Raw genomic sequence first — 26,521 nt, 5'->3', positions numbered from 1 at the left:
ATTAGTGCCCATTCAAAATCTTTCTTATGCGATGCTAGGTAGACTCCTGAAAAGCGATCATGGTCAAGACACAAGGGTGTGTGTACAGTATATCTAGAAGCAAAAATCAAATACTGCATATGTATTTCAACGAGCACTTTTCTTAAACGTTCATATCAATAGATTTACCATACAGAGCAATAACGCAGTAAAGTGATATTTTTAAAGAGAGAGAAACCACAATAAACCACTTTGAGTTTCCATCCATTTATTGACTTCCAAACTCGTACAAATTGCAAAACTGGGTTAACACTCATATCATGTCGTAGTCATTTTTAGGAAATAAATTAAAAAATAAAGCGCGTGAATGGAGAGAGGAAAAGAAGAAGAAAAAAAACAACCACAGACTGATAGAACACCCCAGAGCAGAATTTACTGTAGTACACGGCATCTAAACACCAGGTGGCGTCACGATCACAACAGCAATGCCAGGTCACGTGACAGCCTACGCCCACTCCCACTCCGCCAGTCGTCATACTCCATAAAGATGGTGGGAGGATGAAGAGTGGGATGGATGGACAATCAAAGCTCCCGACAGACGCAGTTTTGTGTCATCGCATTCGACAATTGAATATTCTTTATAAACACTGACAGGAATCCACAAGCTGGTTTTGAAGCACTTATGATAAAAAAAAAAAAAAAGCATGGACATGCCATACATGTTGCACATCTCTATTCAAAACAAAATAAAAATACTGACCATTAGTGAAAAATTTGCTGAATTTGTTATGTGTCACCATAAAAAAAAGAGGATTAGAAGTTAGGAAATGATCCTGATATGACAAACAAAAACTAATAACAGTGGAACCTTCAAAGTGGAATATGGTGAGCAAGAATTTTGAACTTTTCTGAGCGAGTCTGATATTTGAAGGTCGGAGTTTCCGCCGAGTCTGTGGAACGTTTGAAAATGGAGGCACAGTGGAATTCACGTGTGGGGAGCGGGAAGTTCAACCTTTCATGGATACCGGTCCCTTTACATTCTTTGCCATTCGCCGGCGCTTCAAGTCGACGTACGTAGCGGCTGAGCGGGAGGCGCTCGCTCGGCACCATTTTGATTTTTCGCGTGTCGTTCGAGAAAAGGAAAAAAAAAATGAGGATTTTACTACCTCCCGCACAATGCGTGTTCATACGATGAACGTATAAACAGGCAAACGCGAGAAATGGAAATAAACGGATTGGTTGCGGCAAACGAAAAACGCTTTGGATGGGCGTCAGTGGAAAGAAGGCGCTTGAGGACGGCGGAACCTCGTGAGGGCAAAAATATCTGATTAGATGTTTAATGTTTTTTTTGTTGTCGTTTTTTTTGGTCATTCAGTGCAAAATGAATAAATAATGACCGGTCAAGCTAACCAGGCAAAAGGAAACACGAGTTCAATTCATGAATACGTTTTGAATCTTACGTCAGAAATTGCTGTCAAATTTCAACTTTAGCGTTGGAGGCTCCACTGTACCTAGCGGAAGGTGAGTATGGGGAGTGTGTGTGTGTGTGTTTGGGGGTTTACAGGGCTGCGCGTTCACCTCTTTTTGGGGGCCTGAGTGGTGCGAGAAGGGGTGACAGGCCGACCAGAATTGACCCCCCCGTACTGATATTTGGCCTTCTTCTCTGAGGGCTTTAAGATCTATATGGAAAAAATAAAGAAAATCAGACATTAATAGAAATGGGACAAGACACAAACACGAGACGAGATTGAGTCCATGAGAAGAGATCATTAAAAAAATTTCAGAATAAAATCATGCCCGGTATACATTTTTCACTTTTTTTTATTGAGCAGACTGCAAGAAAATTTAATAAACTAGCATGAAATTATAAAGCTAGCGGGTAATTTATGCTAGGCGCCGAGATCGGAAAAGAAAACGTTAGCCTAATTACACTTTTTTTGTGCCCCAAAGAGTATTCATTTCCATACATTATTCGGTATGCTAAAGTTTATTTTGAAGCATCGTCTGGCCTTCTCACCACCTTTGGCGGCGTGTTTTACTGTCATGCAGCACATTCCGCTGCGTATTCCACTGAACTTACTCCGAGAAATCTCGTAGCGTTTTGAACAGGCGAGATCTCGTCCTACCAGATCTCATTTCATCCCCGGACCTTAATATGAGTGCGCGCGTACCTGGAAGGAGCACATGAGCGATTCGTCCACGCTCATCATGCCGCCGGCGTTGTCAAACTCCCCGCAGTAGTTAGGCGCCGAAAACAGCGTGACCAGTTGACGTTTGGCAAAGAACTCGTATCCGTCCTCCACCACCTGCCGGTGGAGACGCGCGGCGTTATTTCCGACGCCGACGATGGATTACGGAGACGGGCCGCAGCGCCGCGGATAAAGCGCTAAATGGCGACGCTCGCCTGGTGGGCCCTGCAGATGAGATCCAAGTCGTGGCGGTTGAGGAACTTGCTGACCACGTCGGCGCCAAACGTGAAGGAGACCCCGCGGTCGTTCTCGCCCCAGCCTTGCACGTCCTTGTCCGGGTCTGACCAAAGGAGGTCGCAGAGTAGGCCTGGAGACGGGGAAAAGGCAAATTCCCATGCAAAATTCGTTTTGTTGCTTCACTAACAAAGAAAATCATGGAAATAGAAATATTGTCAACGCCAATTATTGAGACCCAACGGAAAAAAGTACAAATAAGAAAGCAAGGATAGATAATTGAAGGCCAACATTCTCTCTCTCTCTCTCTCTGTGGCAGCTTGACTAATTTAAAACAATCCATCCTTTCCCAATATCCTCTGCTGGAAGCCATTTTCCACTCGGGGGAATCATCCCACCGAAGCGTCTTTCCAGAAATCTTTTAAATGTGATGGCCGGTCGCGCTATGTGGCAACGGCAGCTCATCAAGGGCGGTGCTTATTATTCTGTTTTACTGTTCTCCCGGCATGCAATAAAAGTCTCAATTATTCCGTAAAAAGCCATTAAAAAATGATTGCTTCAAAAAGGGTTGCCTGTGATTCAGTCTCCATTAAAATTGGTTCCAGCTCTTTGAAAAGACACCCACAAACATAATACCTGTATCGGGCACATCTGTGGGCCTCATAATCCTGCGGATCTGCTCCATTGACTGCAAATCTGGTGAAAGTCCTGGAGGGTAAAATCAACAAAACGAGAAGAAAAAGAAAGATGAATTTGTTGATGTTGCTTTTAAAACGATTCGTCCACTTGCATGAGAATGAGCGGACCTCCATGGCAGCAGAAAATCTTCTCGTCGATGATGGCGGCAATGGGCAGGCAGTTGAAGCAGTCTGTGAAGGTCTTCCACAGCTTGATGTTGAACCTGCGCTTACCTGGGGAGCGCAAAATGTTATTTACGCCAGCCGCGCAAGCTGTTGGTGGGGGCGGGGCTCTCGCCGCAACGCACACTCGTCGTAGAAGCCGTAGATGCGGTTGATGGAGGCGCACTCGTGGTTGCCCCTGAGCAGGAAGAAGTTCTCCGGGTACTTGATCTTGTAGGCCAGCAGCAGGCAGATGGTCTCCAGCGACTGCTTGCCGCGGTCCACGTAGTCACCGAGGAAAAGGTAGTTGGCCTCCGGCGGGAAGCCGCCGTACTCGAAAAGACGAAGCAGATCCGTGTACTGCCCGTGGATGTCACCTGACCACAAAGTCGGGCGCGGTTGGCCGATATCAATATTCGGTCGTCAAGTGCTAGAATACTCACTGATACACCGATACGATAAGTAATACTTTTTATATATACATTTTCAATTCACGCAATGATAAAACATTGTGAACTACTTAACAAGTGAGCCATGATTGGTCATTAATGATGTGTTTTTTCAGTCAACAGCAAGTGAAAATGTACTTTTAGAGGTATTAATTGTACATTTTAAAAAAGCATTTAGTTATCAAATGAACTATAAAACGAACATTCGCTTTTTACAACCGAAAATGGCTAATATGTTTAGCATCCTGTTGGGTATCAGTGGCCGGTATTAACAACCTTCAAGAATAATCGATACATTACAATAGTCAGTACAGTGTGAAACATATGTGTTAACGGTACCCACCTATCCCTAATATTGTCTCAATTTTGTCACAAAAAAGGGATTTGGCGTCAACCGTACACAATATAATGGGAAAACGGAGATAATTGCAGTCGAGCCTTACGCACTTGTAGTCAAATTATTTTTCATATTTTCTAATATTTTGGGGCTTGGAGTTATTTAATCTCAGTTTTCATGGCAAACGCATATGGAATGTTTCGTAACTAATTATAATACATTTAGCACCTGTCGGGCCCCGTCCCTAGATTTTCACTATTTGCAAACTGACCCCAATTCCTCCCTATTACTCGCGGATCAATTGAATAAATATCGATTTTACGAAGCATGATTTCAACATCTTTCAAAAATAACCCTGATTATTTATTCACATATCTTGAAAAGTACGTTTTGTTTTTCCTGGGCTTTATTTTGCTGCCACCACGCAAGGCTTCCAATGTTGGCAAAAAGCAAAACGGTGACCGTAAACCCAGAAATGGAACTTGCGGCAGGATAGCAATAGCATAAAGCCCAAAATGATGCCATGCCCCGCGTGCGCTGCACAACATGGCAAAGGAAAGCGGCTGGTGAAAAAGGGTCTTTCCAGAGGTGCCTTTCATCCATCAACAGGCCAAACCCCGATTCCTTTTTATATCCCGGGTAAGAGCCGCTCTAATTCAAGCCAGGAGCTCACCCGCCGAAGGTCAGTACAGTAATAACAGGCTGAGTTGCGGTGGGCGCGTGTGCCAGGGCCTTTCCGGCATACCATCAAGCCATGCCACCGATCCACCCCAAAAAACAACCTAATAACAGGTCTGGTTGCACCATGACTGCAGACCATTCCCAACGGCCAAAACTGCAAGTTGCCCCACTCCTTCTATTACTCGGCTGCCGACGATATGACCAAAGCTAGAACCGCAGTTGGCACAGAGACGAGACATTACTGCGAGGCGGCCTCTCATTTTTGCCTTCTTCGTATTGAACATAAAAACAGGCCGAGTGCAAATGAATGATTGGAGAAGTGATAAAGAATGTTTTGGCACTCGTTTTAGATGTGTGTTTTGCTGCTAAATTGTGCAAATGAATGACTGGGGAAGTGTTAAAGAATGTTTTGGTGATCTGGGAGGTTTGATTCGCCACTAAATTCACGCTACGGCGGCAGATAACCGCAGAATCGTAATAACACGGACAGCTGGAACTAAATAGGGAAACTTGAATGTTGGAAACAATGCGCGACAACTACTTTTCAAACCAGCTCTGTAGTTTCTGGAAGCTAGCACAAAGCCCAAAATTGGACTTGGATTCTCAACCTAAAAGATGGGACGTGAACGCCACAGGATGTTTTCATCCCTGCACATCACGAAATGACATCACTTTTCATTTCCAATTCAGGGCACTAAAAACAAATGAATTACACTGACATTTTACTGTACCTGTTGCCGGCATTTAGCGCAGCACCTGGCATAAATTAGATGCTAGCTAGGAACACTCGAGCGCTCTATGTCAGTTGCCAAGAACGGTCGAATTACCTTTCAAAGGCAGTATCATAGATGAAGATTAGCTACGTATCTGCTTTGATGCTGGCAGCCTGCCGGTTGACGTTCATGTAAACTAGGCTGACTCAAACATGTCTTCCATTGGTCGGACGCCACGTAATTTGTACCGATTTTATGGGGAGTTGTCTAAAGTCTCAGTTTATATTTAACTAAAAAAATGTTGATTATCAAAACATCTACAAAAGTTAGCAATTACTATAGTTCCGCAAATATGGGACGCACCCTTAGGGTCAAATTCTGGTACTTTCTATGTTACTGTGTCTAGAATGCACCAACAGTTTGGATACAATGTAAAAACTTCAGCAAAACACAAAATCTTATATTTGTAAAATTTTCATAATTTACACATTTGTTGCGGGTTCAGATTTCCCACACTCTTAGTGGTCAGTGAACGCGGCGCCAGTGCAACATTGAATGCGCTCAAAGCAGTTGTTTTTCTACCCGAAATACAGCCAGTATAAACATGCGCATCTGTACGTCAAAACCAGGCTTATGTGGCTTACGGATCAATCTTCCTCTAAATTACCGTTTATAGGATGCACCCATACTTTTGGGCTTCATTTTGGGGAAAAAATGTGGATCTTGGGGAATTAGATAAATGTAAACCTGTTACTAGGTCTTCTGTGTAAAAAAAAAAAATAATAATAATTTAGTTAATACCCATATGTGAAGCCCTACAGGACAGATACAGGATTGTCTGATTATTATCACATGTGGCGATATTTTTGTATTCCAGTTAAAGAATGGCAAAACACTGGCAGATAAGACTAGGCCTGTATTTAAACACGGAAAACATAAATAGGCCATACACCGCAGCTAATAGGAGCTGGATGCATTAAATTAAACTTTTCAATATTAGGAAAAATCTCAACTGTAGCTGGAAAATTACCCTGGGTCTCCATTTAAATTTACATTTAAACACTATAACCAAGGCATTATTTTATATTGCACATTCTGCAAAAAAATCATCTCATTCTAGTGCACACAATCTCGTGAGAAATCCTGCCTCATCCCATCCCTACTAAACCTTCATAAATTACCTTGGTACGAAAAAAAATATCTGTCATTACTGAAAGTACATTACTGAAATTACTGCTGTTTCTTTGCCTGGAATAAATCATAAAAGATGCCCACCAAAGAACATGGAAGAAAGGTCAGGAGCTGGCTGGAATGCACTGCACGCTTGAGCGCTTCCGTTCGGTGTATTGAACGATCAGAAGACGTTTAAGCAGAGAGTGACCCAGGCGGGCGTTCTGCGATTCGGCGCGGTTATATAAGAGACCTCGGAGCTACAGCACAAGAAATAGACTGCGTGTGTGTGTACAGAGTGGGAGTTCCCCAGTGGCGCAGCCTTCAAGACTCGCAAATGCTGCTTGCTGCATGAGCAGCACACTAACATCTAAGTCATCTCATTTCCATGGAAAACATTCACCCATGGAAAACTACTTTTGAAACGCTTACTCAAATTACATTATTCTTTTGTTAGCTCCGCTATCGTTGCTGTGTTTCCCCAAGTCATTCTGTAAATATTTTAAGAAAGTTAAGATTATTTGGACTTTTAAGACTATTTAGAATAATAATGAGCTAAATAAGCTCGTTTGGACATTTTTAAGACCTGCGAAAGTTTGGGTTAAGACATTTTGATGTTATTTAAAGCCTTACTTCTAGATTAGTGGATTTAATTGCTTAAGACTTTTTTACAGATCTGTAGGACATGGGCTGTTTTTCTCAAATTATTTTTAGAATAGATTATTCTATCAATCATCCCATCAATCAATCAAATACAATTTATTTAGCATTAAGTTATATTTCAACAAATTTTCTTATTTGGTTGTGGCTTTCCAAATTAAAAGCCAAAGTAAATGTCCTATCTAAGCCAGTTGTCCAGCAGGGCTTTGTAAATCAGAGAAATAATGACTCGTGAGAAGCTCAAATCAGAGCATTTGGACACATTTATGACAAAAAATGGCTCTAATTGATTATTGGATTATTGAATTACTGCAATTACCCAACTATAAGATGCACTTTTTTTTTTAAAACACTTATGCATCGTAACTTCAGGTATTTATAAATAAATAAACTCAAGGAAAAACAACTGCTTGGAGCGCATTCAACTTTACACTGGCGAGGTGTTCACTGACTGCTCACAATGTGGGAAATCTGAAACACGCTTAACTTAAGGCGCAACAAATATAATCTACGGATATGAACAGAAGAAAATATGAACAGTTTAGAAAAATGAGACTTAATCTGCTTTGCTATAGTTTTTTTACATTGTTGCCAAAGTGTTGGTGCATCTAATACCGGATGCTTGAAAAGAAACAAGATGGCTGTAAGAGATGCGACACTGACCACAGATCTTGAGAGGAGCCTCCAGCTCCAGCAGGATGGGCTGGCTGAGGAAGATCTCGCGGGATTTGATGCACAGGCCCCGCACCTCCGCCTCCGTCATTTGCACAATCTTGCCCGGGCGACATCCCCTCACTGTAGCACACACACACACACACACACACACACACACACACACACACACACACACACACACACACACACACACACACACACACACACACACACAAGGGCATTAACTTCAATTCTTTCAGGACACGATTAATCGACAATTCCACGCGTGCTGACAATTGTTTTGTCATCAAATTCAAATGCCTGGATTAGGACTGCACCATCAACTAATCGAGTCATGGGATAGAAACTGGCTTTGCATGATCTGAAAAAAATCAGAATGTGGATATTAGGCGCTCATTTTGCTCAAATAAGGTGCATGTGTCTATCCTTAACCATTTTAAGGGCAAAAAAAAAATAAATCATATCCAGGACCAGACCAACACAATTTTTGGGGGCAGGGAGATGACAATTCCAATATTCAGCAGAATAATAAAATTGGAAGCACTGCTTTGATGGGTGCATACTCTGTTAAATGTTGTTTATAATTGGCATATTTATTTTGCTATTTTTTTTTTAGAAGGTTGTCTAAATGTCCTTGTCTGTGTCCCCATGTTTTCACATGGAAGGTGGGGGCAGCAAAAAATGAGTTGTTTTGTTTTTTTGGCAGATTTGAAATGAGCTAACATTGACAAATCGGTCAACTGCAATTTAGCAGTGTTAAGACCTTGGAAATTAGCTAACAGGGACACAAACTAAAAAAAAATAATTGTATTCTTGTTGATTACAGCTAAAAAGGACAATCAATTGTTTTTGTTATTACTTCAAAGTCAATCAGTGCCAGTCTTGTAAAAATGAATGTTTGACGGCTATAGCCGTCAGCGGCATTGAATGAGTTCAGTGTTCTTTCACAAAATGACAAAGTCATATATGTATTTCAAGTCATTATTGCTTATTCACTGCAAGTGATGCATTTTTATTCTTCAATATAGGCCAGCGACAAATAGCGACAGCAAGAATAAATAATTGCCACATCACCTTGACGTTTATAGTCAATGGCAGTGAATGAGTGAGAAGGATGTGTATCTCTCGCTCTGAATGTTCTAAACATCTATTTTGATGACAGAGTCCTATCACTGCTTAATAAAACGGCTTTTCATCCCAAAACATCCTGTAATTGACTGACTTTGCACGTGTGTAGCTTAGTAAAAAAAAACGCACTGCAACAAATTCTGGTCACCGTATAAAGAGAACTTGCTCTCGTGACAACCAACGTTTACAGAACATAAACAACAGAGTGCGTTTTTGCCGCCCATGTTAATTCATCACTGCAGTGACACTGAGAAATAAATTACATTTAAGTGAGCCAAGGACATTTTAAACGATGCCAAAGCTGCTCAGTCCACTCCTGGGCCAGGAGTCCTGGCTAAACAAAAATATCTCTATAGGGGACAGCAAAGCTCTAAATTAGGAACATGAAATGATACCGATCATGACCCTTTGTTTTTTTGTTTTTTTTTAACACCCCTTCTTGCTTGCAATCTGGTCCTCCCACCATAAAAATGTTGAGCGATTGGTAAAGCAGCAGTTAGCCAAAATGTCCACTTGCTCATTTACAACAATCTACACAATGAAATCAAAAAGTTTACATTGTATTTACATTAAAAATTAAATGGCCTTTATTAGTATTTTTAGAAATCAGGAAAAATGTGTTTTTTATGAACAGTTTAATATCAAAAAATTGAATTGTCTAGTCCCTTGCTTTAATTTTGTTATGATTGAAAATTCTATAAATGATATTGCATTATAGCATCCAGAAAGTGGCTGCTTTTTAAAACACCATCCATACGAACTGAAGCGTGTAAGATGAGTTTATTATCCATTGAACGACCTTTAGAGGTGACTCCAAGTGAGCTCATTGTTATCGTTGTACAGTTTTAAATAGGGATGGGCAAGTATCGATATTTAGTGTTGGTATCGGGTCGATAAAAGGACACGTTTCAAGGTATTGGTAGCTGATAGTTGTATAGGGTGCTATCTTGAAGCAGTTTTATGATCACAAACTAGAAATGACAAATTTGAAGAATTAATTTCATAAGATTTTTAGGCAAATGCAAAATTTGATGACATTGGTCTTTCTTTTAAATGGTCTGAGGAAAATATTGTGGATCAAAAGTACTAGTGGTATTCAATGAATGCTCTTTGCAGTCCTTGAGAGGTTAAAGTTCTGAAAAACAACAAAACTTTCGTTTTTGATCCTATCTATTTATTGTTTTTTTTTTTTTTTGACATGCACCAATCGGAGTAGTGCTTTAATATTTTGTTGCTATACATATAATAACACAAGTAGCTATACAATAAAAATAAAGACATTCCATTCTACTGTTTGGATACTTGGTATTTGTGACTGGTAAGAGTTGAGTACTTCAAGATTCTTGAATTCTTGGTATTGGGGACTGTTAAAAGAGTTGAGTACTTCAAGATTCTTGAGTCTTAGTATCGGTGACTGTTGAAAGAGTTGAGTACTTTTCTTTGAACTCTTTTATGTTTACATGTGGTGAACGTACCCATCGTCATGAGCAGTTTACCCATGAAAGAAAATCTATGCTATCAGTAGTCGAATAAAAAATTAGACTCATTATGATCGTTGTTTTATGATCAATATGACAAATCCATCAAACGTTTCCAATGAATACTTAGGCCTTATACGCCACTGGATTGTAATGATAGCCGCGCTGGTGTAACTTAACAAAGCGTAAAAAGTTGAACAAACACTTGTTTTAATTTAAGCTTTCAACGTTGTTAACGTCGCTTTCAGAAAGAAAAGTAAGACGAGCTAAAACGCGAAGTTGGGAGTTTGGGGATGTTTCCACATAACACAAGATGCCACTCCTACTCGGCGCAACGTTTTAGCCACCCTTCGTCATTTTAGACGTATTAATAACTTGAAAATTTGAGGGAAAACGTGGGCTAGAACGTCATAAAGTACACGAAGAAAGTAAGCGTCCCTCCGTGTAGGCGTTCACCGCCCGACTGTTTATAAACACTGGAGGGGCTCGAGATAGCGTCACGCTAACGAGCTAGCATGTTAGCTCCGCTGCTATTTTGGCGACGTAAAAACAAGGGGCCGCCCCGGAGACTTAGAGAACGAACCGGCGAGGAAAGTGAAGCAAACGGGAACGGAGAATTTGCGAAAGCTCGGTGGGTGTTTCTACTCACCTTCCAGAAGACGAGAGATGAGGCTATCCACGTTCAATTCACCCTCCGCCATCTTCACGCTCTGATGGGAGTAGTACCGGATAGCAAGCAGCAATACGCCCATCGAACACTCGAGGGCGCTGTTGTCACCCGGCGAACCATCTTCGCAACTTCATTAATATGAGTTTTAATGTACAACGGTATCACCATCAAATCTATTTTTATTATTTCAATAGTATTTGGGAATACGTACAAACCCGTGTCTAGACGTACCACGTGTTTTGTATATGTTACTCAGCAGAAGTACACTATAAATACACACAGTGAACCCTTTGCATTTACATCACATCATTTTATTCAGGTCTTTATTTTGAAATAACACAAACGAATAACTTTGACAGAGCGCAATAGAAATGTATAACTCATGAATTTACGATGTAAAAGTCTTACAAATCCTATAGTATTTCATCATCTCACAATAGAAGCAAATGACGCCAAAAGATGTAGTGTGTCGCCACCTAGTGGGTGATAGACTTACAACCCAAAATAATTGTGAGGCAAATCGGTCCGAAAACTGGTCTGAAGAGGGATGTGCTCTTAATTTTAAACCACCAATTACAGATTCATTTTTTCCTGCTTTTAACTGACAACATTTCATATTTCATTATTTGATCTAATACACAGTATAAACTACGTATAGAAAGTGGAATAGAAAATACCAAATATGAAATTAGATAACATCTTCTTGATTATAATTGTGTTCCAGTAGAATAAAATGTGTAACGAAATGCCAATTTTTAGAACAAGTGCAAAACTACAAACACATCCTAAAATTAAAATAAAAAATACTCAAAACGATTGATTAAAAGGTAATAAACATACGAATGAACGTAAATTGCTTAATTGTCTCTATTGTAGTCCAGCTACAACACTGAAATGATTAAAAATCAAACATTTACAAGAACGTACACTGTATTTATTAATTTAAAATACATGGCATTTTTACATTCATTATTGTCATATCCACCCTCCTCTGCAAAGAAATGTCTAATACAAATATAATTTTAAAAAATGCTTTCTAAACTGGAACATGGTAAGTTTTGTGAACATGAAATCTTTCAAATTATTCATCATTCTTGAAATAATTTACTGACCAATAATTTAGAAAAACAAACATTTACTAAATGTACACGTTTTTTTTTTTTTTTCATGACCAAGCAATTACACTACAAATTATTTCTTGACAAATTAATAACACCCCTCCCCAAGAAAAAAAATATATAAATATATTTCAACCAATTTTGGGTGGTAAAATGGCTAAATTAATGTATGTACATTTATGTAAACCAAGTTTGCCCACTTCAAAACAAAGTGTCCTTCAACTCTACTGTTGTTGTCACTGTGGTCGTGCTCCTCTTGTTGGCTCTGCAGGCAATTATCAACCAAGTGAGGGCCGAGCCCAGCAGGAGGGCGGAGACGGCGAGAACCGCGGCCAGCCATATCGGGACGCCCTCGGTGCGGTGACTTGAGGGCCGACTGGCTACACTGTTCACCCTTGTGAAGATGTAAGGATGCTCCTGCGATGTACAAGAAAATCGCTTTGTAGTATGGAAGATGTATCGTAAAATAAAAAGTCTACACACTCCTGTTCAAATGCCATTTTTGTAATGTTGGAATTATTACTTGAATACTTTATTATTCTGCAGACTTTTTAGTGGGATGTACTAATATCATAGCACAGAAGCTCCTCTACATATGGACGAGCTAGATTCAGTGTTAGTGAAATTTGTAAGTTCAGCTAAAAATCCGAAAAAAAAACAGAATGTCAAACAGCAAAAAACACTGTTGTTTACATTAAGAGAACTGTTCTGGCAGGAAAAGGATCAAATTTTCTGTTGTCACGATACCATGCTTCCGGGAGGAGCTTCAAAATAAAAGCATACCAAAGCCATTCACACCTTGCTATAGTATAGTTATTTTGAAGCAATGAGTGGCTTTTCAGAACATTTCTTAACTAAAATGGAGATACAGTAATTAAGGCAGTGCAATCTCTTCGTGTAATGTACAGTATTTCAGAGCACTTCTAGCCCATCCTTTATTGCGGTAAACGTGTCTATCCTGCCTGGGTCATATTACTTTTTGTTAAGTGGTATCATTGCAAAAGAGCTGGGATTTGTTAGGCACTTCTGCACGACCCTATCAGCGGAGGAAAGATCTACTGGGTGGAAGGATTGTTTATGATGACAGCGTCAGTGTTGGTATCACAAAGTGATTTTGCTAAATGCAAAATCAGACCTACGGGCAACTCTGCGCATATCTCCGAATGTTCGTATGTAGAGAGAAGCGTCTTTTGTTGCAGCTGCAATTTTTGCAATTGGGCTGTCACGTTTATGGTGGAAAAATGTAGGAATGATTTATTTTGGTCTCGTTTTTATATAACTAAAACAAGCATTGAACAGGGGTGCAAAGACTTTTTACATCCTGCAAATAAGTGTATGAGTTTTTTACCTTCGTGGGACACTTGAGGCCAGCTCTGCCACTTGGGAAAATATTGTATGTCTGCTTTTTTCCCACAGGCTCCAACTGAAGAGAAATGAGTACATTTACTGTTGTTGTTTTTTTTATTTTTAATGCCAGCATCTGCATTTGTACTTAACTCCAGACTAGTGTGAATATATTTAGCACTCCTGCTTCAATTATATAGGAGCTTAGCATCATTTTCCACTTGTATCAGGTGTCACCTCCACCTACCATGTTATTCCACATGGCCACCGCCATGTCGGCATGACCCCGTTCACTGAAATGGAAACAGTCCTCTGTGAAGAAGCTGATGTCTGGACGGCCGTCCTGATGTATTGAAAGCAAACTTTAAATAATTCATGCAAAAACATAGAAACTTGCAATTTTGTTCAAATGACAAAATTGTCCCGAGACAAAATGTATCTAGTGGTATAAGAAGTGATCAACTAAATATTTGATCAGCTCTGTTGGTGTAGCGTTTTGTTGATATGCCTTTCTTGTTCAAATGTTTTTGTTTTATCAGCAATACATTTTAAATAATAGTAAATGTGGTCCAAAGTTGTTTCTCTCAACTTACACGTGTCTACCATACTAAGAAAAAATTGCTAACTTTAGGAAGAAAAAAAGACACATAGTACATGTTTCAGCAGAAATTACATCATCAAGCTCATTGTTTCGATCATTAGTAGAATTACTTGATGAGTCCTACCTTTTCTATTTTTCATATTTTTAACAATTTCATCCAGAATGGAGTGTGAAAACACAATGGTTGTGTTATTTGCCACCTAGCATAACAGTTAACGCGGCTAGCATAAACTTTAAACTGCTAAACCTCCCAAATTTAGCATTGATTTGTGGCCATGTTGCAACAAAGCAAAATATATGATCTGACAAGTGAAATGTCTTTCAAAACATACACTGTTAATAACTGGACAAACCAAATTATTGATGATGGGTTGTATGAGAGAAATTGTCTTTTTTCTTTTTTAAGTTGAAGTCTAGTTTGTCCGGGAATGACTTGCTGTACACCAAGAGAAGTGCGGATACTTGTGCAAAAAAGTACATTAGTATAGTATAGTATAGTATAGTATAGTATAGTATAGTATAGTATAGTATAGTATAGTATAGTATAGTATAGTAATAGTAATGTAGTAATTAGTATAGTATAGTGTAGTATTAATTCACATTTGAGATTTTTACATTTTTAAGTACAGCGTTTATGTTCTGTCCTTAATGTCTGTGGAAGCCACTTACTGCATTCAAAGGGATAATGGAGTTTTTAAAAAAGGGCTGCACCACCACGGCAAAGTCTTCCCTGTCGTCATAGCGACCGCTGTATGCCACGTTCTCCGTCTCTATCTGAAGGAGAAAGGACAAATGAAACATTTTGCTGTGCCAAATTGTCTCATTTTGTATACTGCTTTTTCTGAAGTCATGAGCGAGTTGGAGCTCATCCCAGCTGACTTTTGACTCTTTAGTTTTTATTCGTTATTGTTACCTGTACTTCTCGGTTGATTCTTTTGGCTTCAGCTAACTCCGGGGAATCGTCTCCAGGCAGTAAGAAACAAGGGCACGCCAGTCTGAAAACAAATGAAGCAGACACATAAACACACGCTTATCTCATGTTTCGTAACTAATCCATAATTTTGAGATATAATACAGATTAGTTGATACGATGAGCATACGGTTGGATCACATTGCACCCAAGACTGTTTCTCTTGACCCGGCGCAGGCCTTCAAGCTGTAGGATCTGTAGAATGTTGACAATGGTCCTGGGAAACTGAGGTGGCGTTCGCACGATTGTTAGTGATGGCAGGTTTTTAGCATAGCATGTTAGTTTAGCATCTTAGCTCACCTCTTTGTAAAGCATGTCCAAGCTGGTCGTCAAGTGACGGCTGAAGTTTTGGGCCGACAGAGAAGCCTGTGGACAGGACCTTTGTTTAGTGTCACGGTGATGTGAGCAGATAATGTCTTGGTGAAGCAGCATGTGGATTGATATTGGCGTTTTTTTTGTGCATCTTAACTCTAAGCTATTGTACATTTTCCCATTACAGTATTGTGTGTAGGATTACAAATATTCAAAATTGACACTCATACCTCAAAAGATTGGTCCTATCCAGCACCAAAAACCCCCCACCAAGATCAATTTGATATGAATACAGTATAGCACTTAAAAACTAAATATATTCATGATTTTATACCCCAAAATTCATTGACATTGTGCTTCTCTTTGTGTACACACCTTGGCCACCAGAGGGCAGTATAATGCTTACACATACACATTGAAGGCGTCTGAGCTCTGTAGGCTGTAGCAATACAAGCTATCTTTTGAGAAGATAAAGAAGATATGCCCGTTGCGTATCGTAATATTGTCTTTTTACTGTACATGCTTGTGTTCAAATATCTGTTGCTTAAGGTACCAGGTAGCATTGATGCTAGTTTGACTAGCACGTCAACAGCAGAGGTGTCCAAACCTGGTCCTCGAGGGCCGATATCCTGCATGTTTTTGATGTTTTCGAGACCTATTTCAAATGATTGGCATCGTTATCAAGATTTTGACGAGGTTGTTAATGAGCTGATCCTTTGAATCAGATGTGTTGGAAGACAGAAACTTAAAAAAAACATGCAGAGTAGCGGCCCTCGAGGGCCGAGTTTGGACATCCCCGATCTACAGCCTTTTGCATTGTGTGTTTACATTAAGCAAGCAGAATTTTTACCAGCCTGTAGGAAATTTGATGCCCCAAGCTTATCAAAATATTAGCTCGCAAGTCAAAACGGGAAAAAGGCTGAGCGATGGTTTGTAAGTCAGGCGTCTTTATACTGGACTATACTCTCTGCAGCACTATAAAATTGGAAAAATATATTATTTTCCCCTAGCTTCTTATGATATAGTCAATGCAGATAGACTGAACATGAAGAAGAGGCAGCGGAAGATGGCGGGGTGGGGCGGTTGTTTTGAAGGAGGACAGAACAGAAGCACTCAGTGGACGCTGTGTGTGCTCACATCTCACTGTGACACAATCAAAACATTTGGAGGCGGCTGATTCACAAAAGCACCGTTATTCGGATCGGGTGCTTCGGTGAGTGATATCATCTCACAGCACCGATGAGCTGTGAAAATAGAAGGGAGAGGGAGTGTGGGGGAAGAGGGGGTGGGGGTAATGTACTTCCTGTGATGAGATCTTTAAAGCAACTCACCCGGTCGTTGCAGAACTGACACAGGTCATTGCCCCCTATGAAGAGAGTCACCAGCTTCCAGTCGTTGTCAAAATCCACTGTCTAGCTCCATGAGGAAAGGTGAAAATATAGTTTACATTTATTTATTTTACATTTTTAAATATTGATATTATTTTGAACTCATTCACTGTAAATTGAACTTTAATTTTTAAATAATCGAAGCTCATTGAATATGAATTTTATGTGTAGTTTTACCAAATAAATATATCGCAATACAATCATGTAGCAATGCCAGTATTTTTGTTTTTTTTTCAATTAATACCTATTAATGTGTTTTACAACCATATATTGTTAGAATATAAATCTGCATTATGCTTATTGTGATTTTTAATTAAATTTAGATTGTAGAGAATTATTGTCACATGTATAGCACGCAACCACACAGTGACATACTTAATGTAACTTCATTATATAATGATATTTAATTCACCAATTGTGTGTGTGTGTGTGTGTGTTGTGTGTATATTTATGTATTAAAAACTCACAGTGTCATTTTTCATCACTTCAATCAGACGTCTGATTTGTTCTGGAATCCCCCTGCGGTTTTAAAATGATTGCTATTTTTACAATGTCTGCAATACATAAATGTCATTTAACCAAAAAAAAAAAAAGCTAAACTCACGAGACTTTGGCTCCCCCTACGGCCATGTTGAAGCCGCTCCTCTTCTTCCCTTGACCTTTTGACGCTCCTTTCAAATCCGGATTGAATTTCCTGAGGATGTCTGGGGGTCACAAGTGCAACATGTGGGTTTATTGCTGTCACCTAGCGGGGTCAATATTGCATCTTCAAGTAGGAGCAGGATGTCTTACTGGCTAACGTGGTCACGGTTTCAAGGCTTTTATCGCCCCCAATGCTGGTGAGGGGGGAAGAAAATGAGATAAATTGATCAATGGCGGCGAGACTGACAACATTTTAAGGGGAATTATGTGTAGAATTAGAATATATCAATATCCATCTATCCTTCCATCCATCATCTATAGCCGCTTATCCTCCAAAGGGTCACAGGCTTGCTAGTGCCTATCTTATCTTATTTCAGGCACTAGGCGGGGACACCCTGAACTGGTTGCCAGCCAATTGCAAATCAATCACCCCTAAGGACAAGTTCAGTGTGTCCAATACAGCTGCCATGCATGTTTTTGGAGTGAGGGAGGAAGCCTGAGTGCCTGGAGTGAACCCATGCAGGCTCAGGGAGAACATGCAAACTTCACACAGGTAGGCCAGAGCCAGCTGGATTCAAACTTTGGTCGCTTAATTCTGAGGCGGACGTGCTTACCACTGCACCACCGAATATTAATTTTTGGAAACATAAACTTGATTTTGTGAAACCGTGTCACTTTGGTTTATGACAGTAGGGGTGCTCTTCATTATATACAAAATTTAGACCTTGTGGAGCTGCGTTATTGGTAAAATGCCACAAACATGGCCACTTCATACGAGAGTGCTTGACTTTCTGTGTCCTTTTTTTTGGCAATGGGTCATGCCAACTATGCCCACCTCCATGAAACTCCTCTATATTCAGTTCTGAGCTGCAGCAGACTCTTTGCCTTAGCACCAAAGCCGGTCTAAAACACACCAAACACAACATTGATTTGAATGTTTTGAATATTGTGGCTGCACTTGTTAGGCAACTTACAGTAATGGAGTCACCCAAAGCGGCCACCATCTTGATGTCAGCCGGCCGAACCTTATGAGCTAACACAACGAGTGAGATTTAGCATGCTGTTGACCATGTAGAGATGTTGGTTCGGTACCTGAAGTGGGCGCTGAGTCAGAGGGTCCCGCGTTTTGACACGAGAAGTCTCTGCCCCAGTTCTACAAAACAACAGGACACTTTTGAACCTTCTAGCCTTGGCAGATTTTACTACACTCAAGTGCACATGCCCACTGTGCCAAAGAGTAGAGAGAATAGCTTTATTTTTTTATTTTTTTTGTTCAAATTTGGCATGGTTGAAATAGGGCTCCTTATTTAAAAAAAAAAAAAAAAAAAACATGACATAATTTTTGAACCCTTGTGCACTATTCTGTCCAATATTTTTATCTTTACATCAAAGGCATTTCACATCAAAGGGAAAGCATTGAAATGTAACCGGGAGCTGAAATTTCACCCAGTTAGTGAAACCTTGACTAAGTTCAAAATTACACTTAGTTATCATCCTACCAGGGATGTGTAATTCAATGGCTAAAATAAAGCAAAAATGATATAGAAGACCCAAAAATGACCAAAATGCTGCACAACGGTAAATTGACAACATGATAACATATTAAACAAAGCATCTGTTAGTGTTACTTCTAAAGTCAGATATAAGGGCAGCAAACATTTTTGTTTGACTTAACAGATAGTTCAATATTAAACTGAGTGTAGCGTAATTCAAGAAAGAAAACATACGGTAACCGGTGCAGGAGTCGGGGGAGGTCCTGGAAATGTGTAGTTGCTGTTAGCAGCCGTTCTAAAGAAGGGTGCTGTCTAAAGAGTTTGAAACAAAAGACATTAAAATCTAGGAAATATGGCGCTCATCCTAGACTATGATAGCTTGCATAATATCTAATGTAGCAGTCATGCTGGAAGAAATTATTATGATATACTGTTTGTCATTTAAGTTTTATTACCTCAGAGGGACACTTGAGATGGATCCCGGCCATAAAATCTTGCGTAAAAGTTTTGTTTCCCACAGGCTCTAGCTGCATGAAACAGCGGGGATTAAAAATGCAGCGAAATCAAATGAAATCAACCGAAATCTTACCATGTTGTTCCAGAGTGCTTGGGCCATCAGCGTGTGAGCTCTCTGGCTCAGGTGAAAACAGTCGGGTGAAAAGTATGAGCGATCGGGCCGTCCGTCCTGAAAAAACAAAAACATAAAAAACCCTTGGCAATTATGATTATTGACTCCTCCTCTGCCAGTGCAGGTGGCATGAAATTTTCAACCTATATAGCTGTCCAGTTAAAATCGATCTTTGACGTCTATAGTCGTCATTGGCAGAGAATGAGTGAAGAAATGGTATTACAGTTTACATAAGATTAAAAGCTCCTACCGGCAACCTAGGAAGCAAAAGCTCTCTGAAGAAAGGCTGCAAGACCACGGTGAAGTTATCGCTGGTGTCGTAGCGCCCAGAGTCCACCAGCTGTCGCATTGCATGCTGGGAAAAAGGCACAGAGGAACGTGTGTCATCACAAGTGTATATGCGTGTAATTAATCATGTCTATTATTGTGCTTCTGAAAACTAAAGTGGGTTAACTCTAATTTTGTTATTTTAAGCAAGGATGTAAAATTTTATGACCGCAGTAAAACAGTTTAGTTCCATTGCATTTTTTTTTTGTCAACAAGCTGCTTTGAATGTTAACGTTGCAAATTAACCTTTAACTCATTCCATCCAAAGACGTCTTTTTACGTTTTATATAAAGAGTCCATAAATTTAATCCAGGTACTTGTTTACATTTCATTCTATTTTTCTTCCAAGTGTTTGGCTAATGAGTTTCTAAAAAACGGCTGCTAAGTACTTAAGTACCAAGGTAATCTAGTATGTTAAGTACTAATTAATTTGCCAACTACAGAAGAAAGTAGTTAACTATTGAAGCAAGCTATTTAAGGAATAAAGTACCAAAGTAAATGATTAGTTGAGGTCCTAACATACTAAAGTAATTAATTACTTTAGGTAACAGAGAGAGAAAGTAATCTAACGTAATTAAGCCATCGATGGTATTTTCATAGGATTTTTATGAGGATTAATATTTTTTTTTCATTTTACCCCATTCAAAATGTTTTGAGGCATAATATCTATCCATGTATTGAGATTATAACTGAGGTAGTGAGGTAAACTGTTACTTTAAATAATTAGTCCATGTTTTTAGGTGTCAAACAAATAAAGTTTTTTTTAGTACTGAATTAATTATTTGATTATTTTAGAACTTAATTACCTAGAGTAATCAATTACTTTTGGATTTAATTTTCAGACAAACACTTAAAAAAAAGTACTTTCCTAGGACTGAATGTCTGAACTCTTAAAACAACACGTGAAAATATGTCTTTGGGATTGAATGAGTTAATCCAAAAATATGCCTTTTTTTCAATTCATGATTGCATTTAATTTAAAAAGATTTCAGGCAATCTTAGACATGAACTGTAACCCCAAAAGGAAAAAAAAAGTAATTAAGTGTATTTTATGTTGTGTTCAGTACTGACCTGATAAGCTCTGTTGAATTCTTCCGTCTTTTGGAGTTCGAATGAACCATCTTTGGGCTTCAGTACGCAAGGGCAAACTATCCTGACAACACAACGTGTAATATGTCAGCTAACCTTTTGTGGGCCTTTTGTGTACACATTATTCTGGCAGTGTTTTAACAAAGAATTGGCACACTCCTGGTCATGTGATAGCTAATTGGTCAAACCATATTAAACTTTGACATGTTGTTACCATCTTTGTGAAATTTAACCTCCATCATGTCGTCTCTCAATACTTTCTCTTTGACGAGAAATGCCTTTGATGTAAAAATCAAAGGATGGAACGAAATACCACACAAGGGTTAAACCAATCAAATAGCAACACTGACCTGACAAACCAGGTGGGGCATCCTAGCGTATTATCTTTATGCAGATCACGCAGCGGTATAATGTACATCAGCTCCACCAGGTTAACGAGCGCACGTGGCACCTAAAAGGTAATAAAGTTGCTTTAAACTTGCTATTGGATGAAGTTGATGAAGTTTGTGTGTGGTATTGTGTAGCACTACCTCATTGTGGAGTATATCCAGAGCTTGACGAATACGTTCAACCACATTTCTAGGTGAAAAGATCACCTGTGATTGGAAAGGAGGGGACGGGGGTCACAAGGATAGCATGGGTGCAATTTCAGAGCCTCTCACTCACATATAAGCGGAAACATTTTATTAGTGTGTAAGAGGATGTCAGTAGTGTGAATGAGAGTGTTTCAGTTGTTGGATGAGATTGTTTCAAAAATGTGTAAACGTGTTTGAGTGTTTCTGTTGAGAGTGAGAAAAACATTTTAGTAAACTTTCTAATAGTGTTTCAGTAGTGTGTGTGAGAGTGTTTCAGCAGTTTGTATGTTTGTAAGTTTGTGTAAGTGCATTCAGTAGTGTGCGTGAGATCGTTTCAGTTGTGTTTAAGTGAGCACTGAGCGTGGGACTGTTTCAGCAGTGAAAGAACGTTTAGTAGTATGTGTGAGAGTATCAGTTAAGTGTGAGTTAAAAACTTTTATTGAGCGTCTGAGAGCATTTCAGCAGTGTGCATGAGATCGCTTCAGCAGCATTTACCTTTGAACAGTGTGTGTGAGACTCTTTCAGTTGTGTAGTAACATTGAGAAGTGAATGTGAGAGTGTTTCTGTTGTTGTGTGAACGTGTTTCAAGAGTGTAAATTCATTATGGAGTGTGTGTGAGAGTGTGTAATGTGAGACTGTTTCAGTTGTGAAAGAGCATTCAGTGGTGTGTGAGATTGTTTCAGTATTATGTAAGTATACAGTGAGCATCACACTGTCAGCTGGAAAGAGTGTTTAGTAGTGTGCAAGTTTTTCAGTTATGTGTGCGTTAAAACATTTTAAGTTGTGTGACAGACAGTATTTTAGTGGTATGTGTGAGATCATTTCAGCAGCATGTACGCTTGCATAGTGTGTGTGAATTTGTTTAAGTTGGGTAGAGAGTGTTTCAGTTGTCGCACGAGGGGGGTTCGATCGTATAAATTCATTAAATAGTGTGTCAGACTGTGTATTTCAGTTGTGTGTGAGAAAATACATTTTAGGAGAGTGTGTGTGAGCAATTACATTTTAGGAGTACCCGTGAGAACAATTATGAGAGGTACTCAGCAACATGTAAGCATTTTTTTTTAATATGAGAGAGCGTTTCAGTCGTGTTTGTATGTCTTGGTGATGTGCGTGATACGATTTCAGTCTTGTGTATGCAAGATCAAGTAATTCTAAATTACACTATGGGCTCTCATACAAATGATGCCAAAAATTGAATACTCACAGTGTCTGTGCAGAAGTCGCATATGTCGTTGCCCCCGATAAACATTGTGATTACTTTCCAGTCATTGTGGAAATCAATTCTCTGCGCGCAACAGCATGAGAATGAAATAAATGAGAGCACTAAACTGAAATGTATGTACACTCTCAAGCGTATACATAGCATTCCAAAACACAATTTCAACTATGGCAAGAACCTGTAACTACAGTTGTTGTAGTTTGTATGAATGTGAATACACTGCTATAAATTATTAAAAAATTCCAGGGATACAAATAGATACAAAATATTAGTGGAATTCAATAATCATATACATCAAGAATGAACATGAATATTTCCTGTAATAAATCATGCAGCATTTGTACCGGAAATAAATGAAGTAATATTTTAATTTTACCGTGTCGTTTCTCATGATGTCCACTAAGGCGCGCACTTGTTTCACAACATCACTGAAAGCACAAAACAGCGTCATGATAAAATACAGTAGCATGGGATGTATAGGAATTCCTGCAAAGGTGTGTTTTTTTTTTTTTTTTTTTTAAAGAAAAAAAATAAAGTTCATATTCATGTATATACAGTATTTGAGTGAGTCATACAGACCCACTCTTGGCTCCGGCCACGGCTTGGTTGAGGAAAGCTGCGGGGGAGTCCTGCTTGCCAATTCCCTGAGAGAAACCAGTCAGGGAGGGGTTAAATTCCTTAAGTATATCTGCAAAGCACACAAACATACACATTTATGTATATATATTAATTAATCAATTTATATATACTGTATATAAAAGAAAGACTGAGAACATGGAAAGAACATACTTGGCAGAGTTGTGACCGTGGTGATGTTTTCATCTCCCCCTATGCTGAAAAGATGAGAAATGATACATTTAAGCTTCAGATTGTACAGTAGATTGTGGAGATTTATTGTTACATGTATAGAACGAAACCACACATGAAAAATGACATTTAATATCCAGTTCTGTGTTACCTCCAGGACAGTCCTCTGTACTGGTTGATGACAAGCAGAAGGTTGTCTGACTTTGCGCCGACACCATTGCCTGCCTTCACAAATGCAAGAATGAAACACATGCACAATTAAATGCATAAATATATCAGGCATTCCACGGTTGAATGATCAAAAAAGAAACTTTTTTTTTAAGTTTATGTGCCTAAATGATCATGGATTTTGTAATGAGTTCCTCATAATAACCATAAAGATATTAAACTGGAAAAAATAAGTGAATATGGTCACTACACTTACTGTGAGAGAGTCACCAACTGCAGCCACCACCTTGATGTCAGCTGGTCTGAGCTCATGAACTACACATGGAAGTCAAATCACATTCAAAACTCAACGTTTTGGGTCATAAATCTTACGAATGTTTGTAAATACCACATTTTGTACCTGAGTTTGGTGTTGTTGGAGATGGGCGGCGGTCTTTGCAGGGGATATCAGTGCCCATGACCTACAATGCACTCAGTCAAGCGACATGAACCTTATGTTTATATTTTAGGGAGGCATCTATTTTACATCAATGAATTAATATTAGAGTGACAGAAAACTAAATACTTTTGTATTGTATGTGATATTTATTCATAACACTACACTTAAAAATGAACTAAAAATAAATATCACCGATTCACAATGGCCAAAATGAGTAGAAGGAAGGGAGGATGAGTGGGAGGGAGAGAGGAGGAAATAGAGAGCAGGAAAGAAGAATAAAGGAAGAGTAGAAGAGAAAGAGGTACCAAAGATGGTAGGATGGATGGATGGATGGATGGATGGATGGATGGATGGATGGATGGATGGAAGGAAGGAAGGAAGGAAGGAAGGAAGGAAGGAAGGAAGGAAGGAAGGAAGGAAGGCAAAGAGGGAGGAAGGGAGGAAAAAGGGATGGAAGAGTGGGAGGGAGCAAGGAAGCAAGGAATAATGGAAAGAAGGAAGGAAGAATAGGAAACAAAAGAGTAAAGATTGGGATGGATGCATGGATGAATGGAAGAAAGAAAGGAAGGAAGGAAGGAAGGAAGGAAGGAAGGAAGGAAGGAAGGAAGGAAGGAAGGAAGGAAGGAAGGAAGGAAGGAAAAAGGGATGGAAGAGTGGGAGGGAGCAAGGAAGCAAGGAATAATGGAAAGAAGGAAGGAAGAATAGGAAACAAAAGAGTAAAGATTGGGATGGATGCATGGATGCATGGAAGAAAGAAAGAAAGAAAGAAAGAAAGAAAGAAAGAAAGAAAGAAAGAAAGAAAGAAAGAAAGAAAGAAAGAAAGAAAGGAAGGAAGGAAGGAAGGAAGGAAGGAAGGAAGGAAGGAAGGAAGGAAGGAAGGAAGGAAGGAAGGAAGGAAGGAAGGAAGGAAGGAAGGAAGAATGGAGGACAAGTGAGAAAAAAGAAAGATTGGAAAAGAAGGAAGGACTTACCTTCATGTATGTCTGATCTGACAGACGATTGTCTTCGATGTCAATAGAGACAGTGTCTAAATGGAATAAAAATAATTAAAAAAAATCCTATACATCCTTTTTTTGAATGAACTTTGCAAGATTTTTGAGTTTCTTACCTGAAAGCAAAAGCGCGGCACTAATGAGTAGCAGCCGAGCGAGGAGCATACATGTAGATCCAAACATGATATCACGCTAAGTAATCACCTTCCACACCGAGTGAGGCTGTCTGCTGCATCTGCCCTCCTTTTATAAGCTCGGCTGCCGACTCGCTCTTCAACATGACGGCAAAGACAATAAAGTAACATAAGGTTCATTGGCACGCTTAAGACTCATTCATGGCTTGTAGCTGACATGGAATGTGTGTCAAAAAAAAAAAAATCTCCTCACTATTATCACCAGAATTAAAAGTATTAAAAAATAAAATAGTATGGTACTATTGCTGCATGGTCAAACTTGTTAATAAAGTTAAAAAAAACTTTCTTTTTTGACATTTTTTTCCCCAGGGGTTTTTGTGACATTTCTAGAAAATACAAAAGCAAACATTTGAGCAGCCCTAATCTTATAAAGAACATTAGAGTGCATGTGGACACAGTGATTGTAACCAAAGAGATATGATTACATTCCCTGACGAATAATAAAAATCATTTAAGTGTAAATGTACGATATTGTCAGTCAACAAACTAACAAAGAAGCTTTGGCCCAGCTTCACTAAAGCATAACAAACGTGTCCCAAAGCTCACCATCCGTTTAATAAGTTGATGTTTAACTTTGTGTTAATAAACTGCAACTTACCACTCGTCTTTGTCATATTTCACCATCTTGCATAATCCACACGGTTAATGACAGGCAATTCAGTCAAATGGCAAATCTACTGCAGAGTTTTGGAGATGGTGATGATATGATATGTTTTATGGTTTGCTCAGATTGTCTTAACTGATAGCTCGACCCTTGGAATGAACAGGGAAATTGAGTTCTTATCTTCATGCCTTGAAATCCGATTAGCATCAAGCAGAAAAATAAAAGCCAGCCACCAGTGAATTTGCAACTGCTGCAACTCTGTGTGCAACAGATTATATATATATATATATATATATATATATATATATATATATATATATATATATATATATATATATATATATATATATATACACATACACACACACACACACGTATGTAAAATGCCTTTATTGTCATTGTAAAGGTC

The 26,521-nt window shown here is 39.1% G+C and overlaps 2 protein-coding genes and 1 long non-coding RNA gene across 3 annotated transcripts; 1 reads left to right on the top strand and 2 right to left on the bottom strand.

Annotated features, from left to right (window-relative positions):
• Positions 1-230: 230 nt before the first annotated feature.
• LOC148412714 (serine/threonine-protein phosphatase PP1-beta catalytic subunit-like) lies at positions 231-11,343 on the bottom strand. The gene is made up of 8 exons (XM_088433927.1): positions 11,182-11,343; positions 7,915-8,046; positions 3,388-3,618; positions 3,209-3,313; positions 3,039-3,110; positions 2,384-2,535; positions 2,151-2,285; positions 231-1,658 (listed from the first exon to the last, which is right to left on the bottom strand). Exons 1-8 carry the CDS (start codon positions 11,282-11,284, stop codon positions 1,554-1,556), a joined length of 1,035 nt encoding a protein of 344 aa, XP_088290053.1. The 5' UTR covers positions 11,285-11,343; the 3' UTR covers positions 231-1,553.
• Positions 10,987-12,819, top strand: LOC148412713 (uncharacterized). The gene is made up of 2 exons (XR_015867836.1): positions 10,987-11,163; positions 12,592-12,819. It is a non-coding gene; the product is annotated as an uncharacterized LOC148412713 (long non-coding RNA).
• Positions 11,575-26,243, bottom strand: plb1 (phospholipase B1). The gene is made up of 31 exons (XM_088433924.1): positions 26,107-26,243; positions 25,431-25,585; positions 25,294-25,349; positions 24,284-24,344; positions 24,140-24,198; positions 23,867-23,940; positions 23,698-23,741; positions 23,488-23,596; positions 23,285-23,336; positions 22,894-22,974; positions 21,645-21,710; positions 21,465-21,565; positions 21,097-21,178; positions 19,949-20,053; positions 19,660-19,755; positions 19,526-19,597; positions 19,305-19,382; positions 18,670-18,730; positions 18,552-18,610; positions 18,413-18,480; positions 17,728-17,771; positions 17,540-17,639; positions 17,403-17,454; positions 16,879-16,959; positions 15,536-15,601; positions 15,366-15,460; positions 15,179-15,260; positions 14,935-15,039; positions 13,912-14,007; positions 13,669-13,743; positions 11,575-12,737 (listed from the first exon to the last, which is right to left on the bottom strand). The coding sequence occupies exons 2-31, from the start codon at positions 25,495-25,497 to the stop codon at positions 12,522-12,524; spliced, it is 2,403 nt and encodes an 800-aa protein (XP_088290050.1). The 5' UTR covers positions 25,498-25,585; positions 26,107-26,243; the 3' UTR covers positions 11,575-12,521.
• Positions 26,244-26,521: the final 278 nt, after the last annotated feature.

Source organism: Hippichthys cyanospilos, chromosome 14 (genome assembly GCF_059441005.1).
Source record: "Hippichthys cyanospilos isolate Australia breed blue-spotted pipefish chromosome 14, RoL_Hcya_1.0, whole genome shotgun sequence".
In the NCBI taxonomy this organism is placed as follows: domain Eukaryota; kingdom Metazoa; phylum Chordata; class Actinopteri; order Syngnathiformes; family Syngnathidae; genus Hippichthys; species Hippichthys cyanospilos.
The sequence above is the reverse complement of the archived record's forward strand: the minus strand, read 5'-3'. Positions and strand labels throughout refer to the sequence as shown.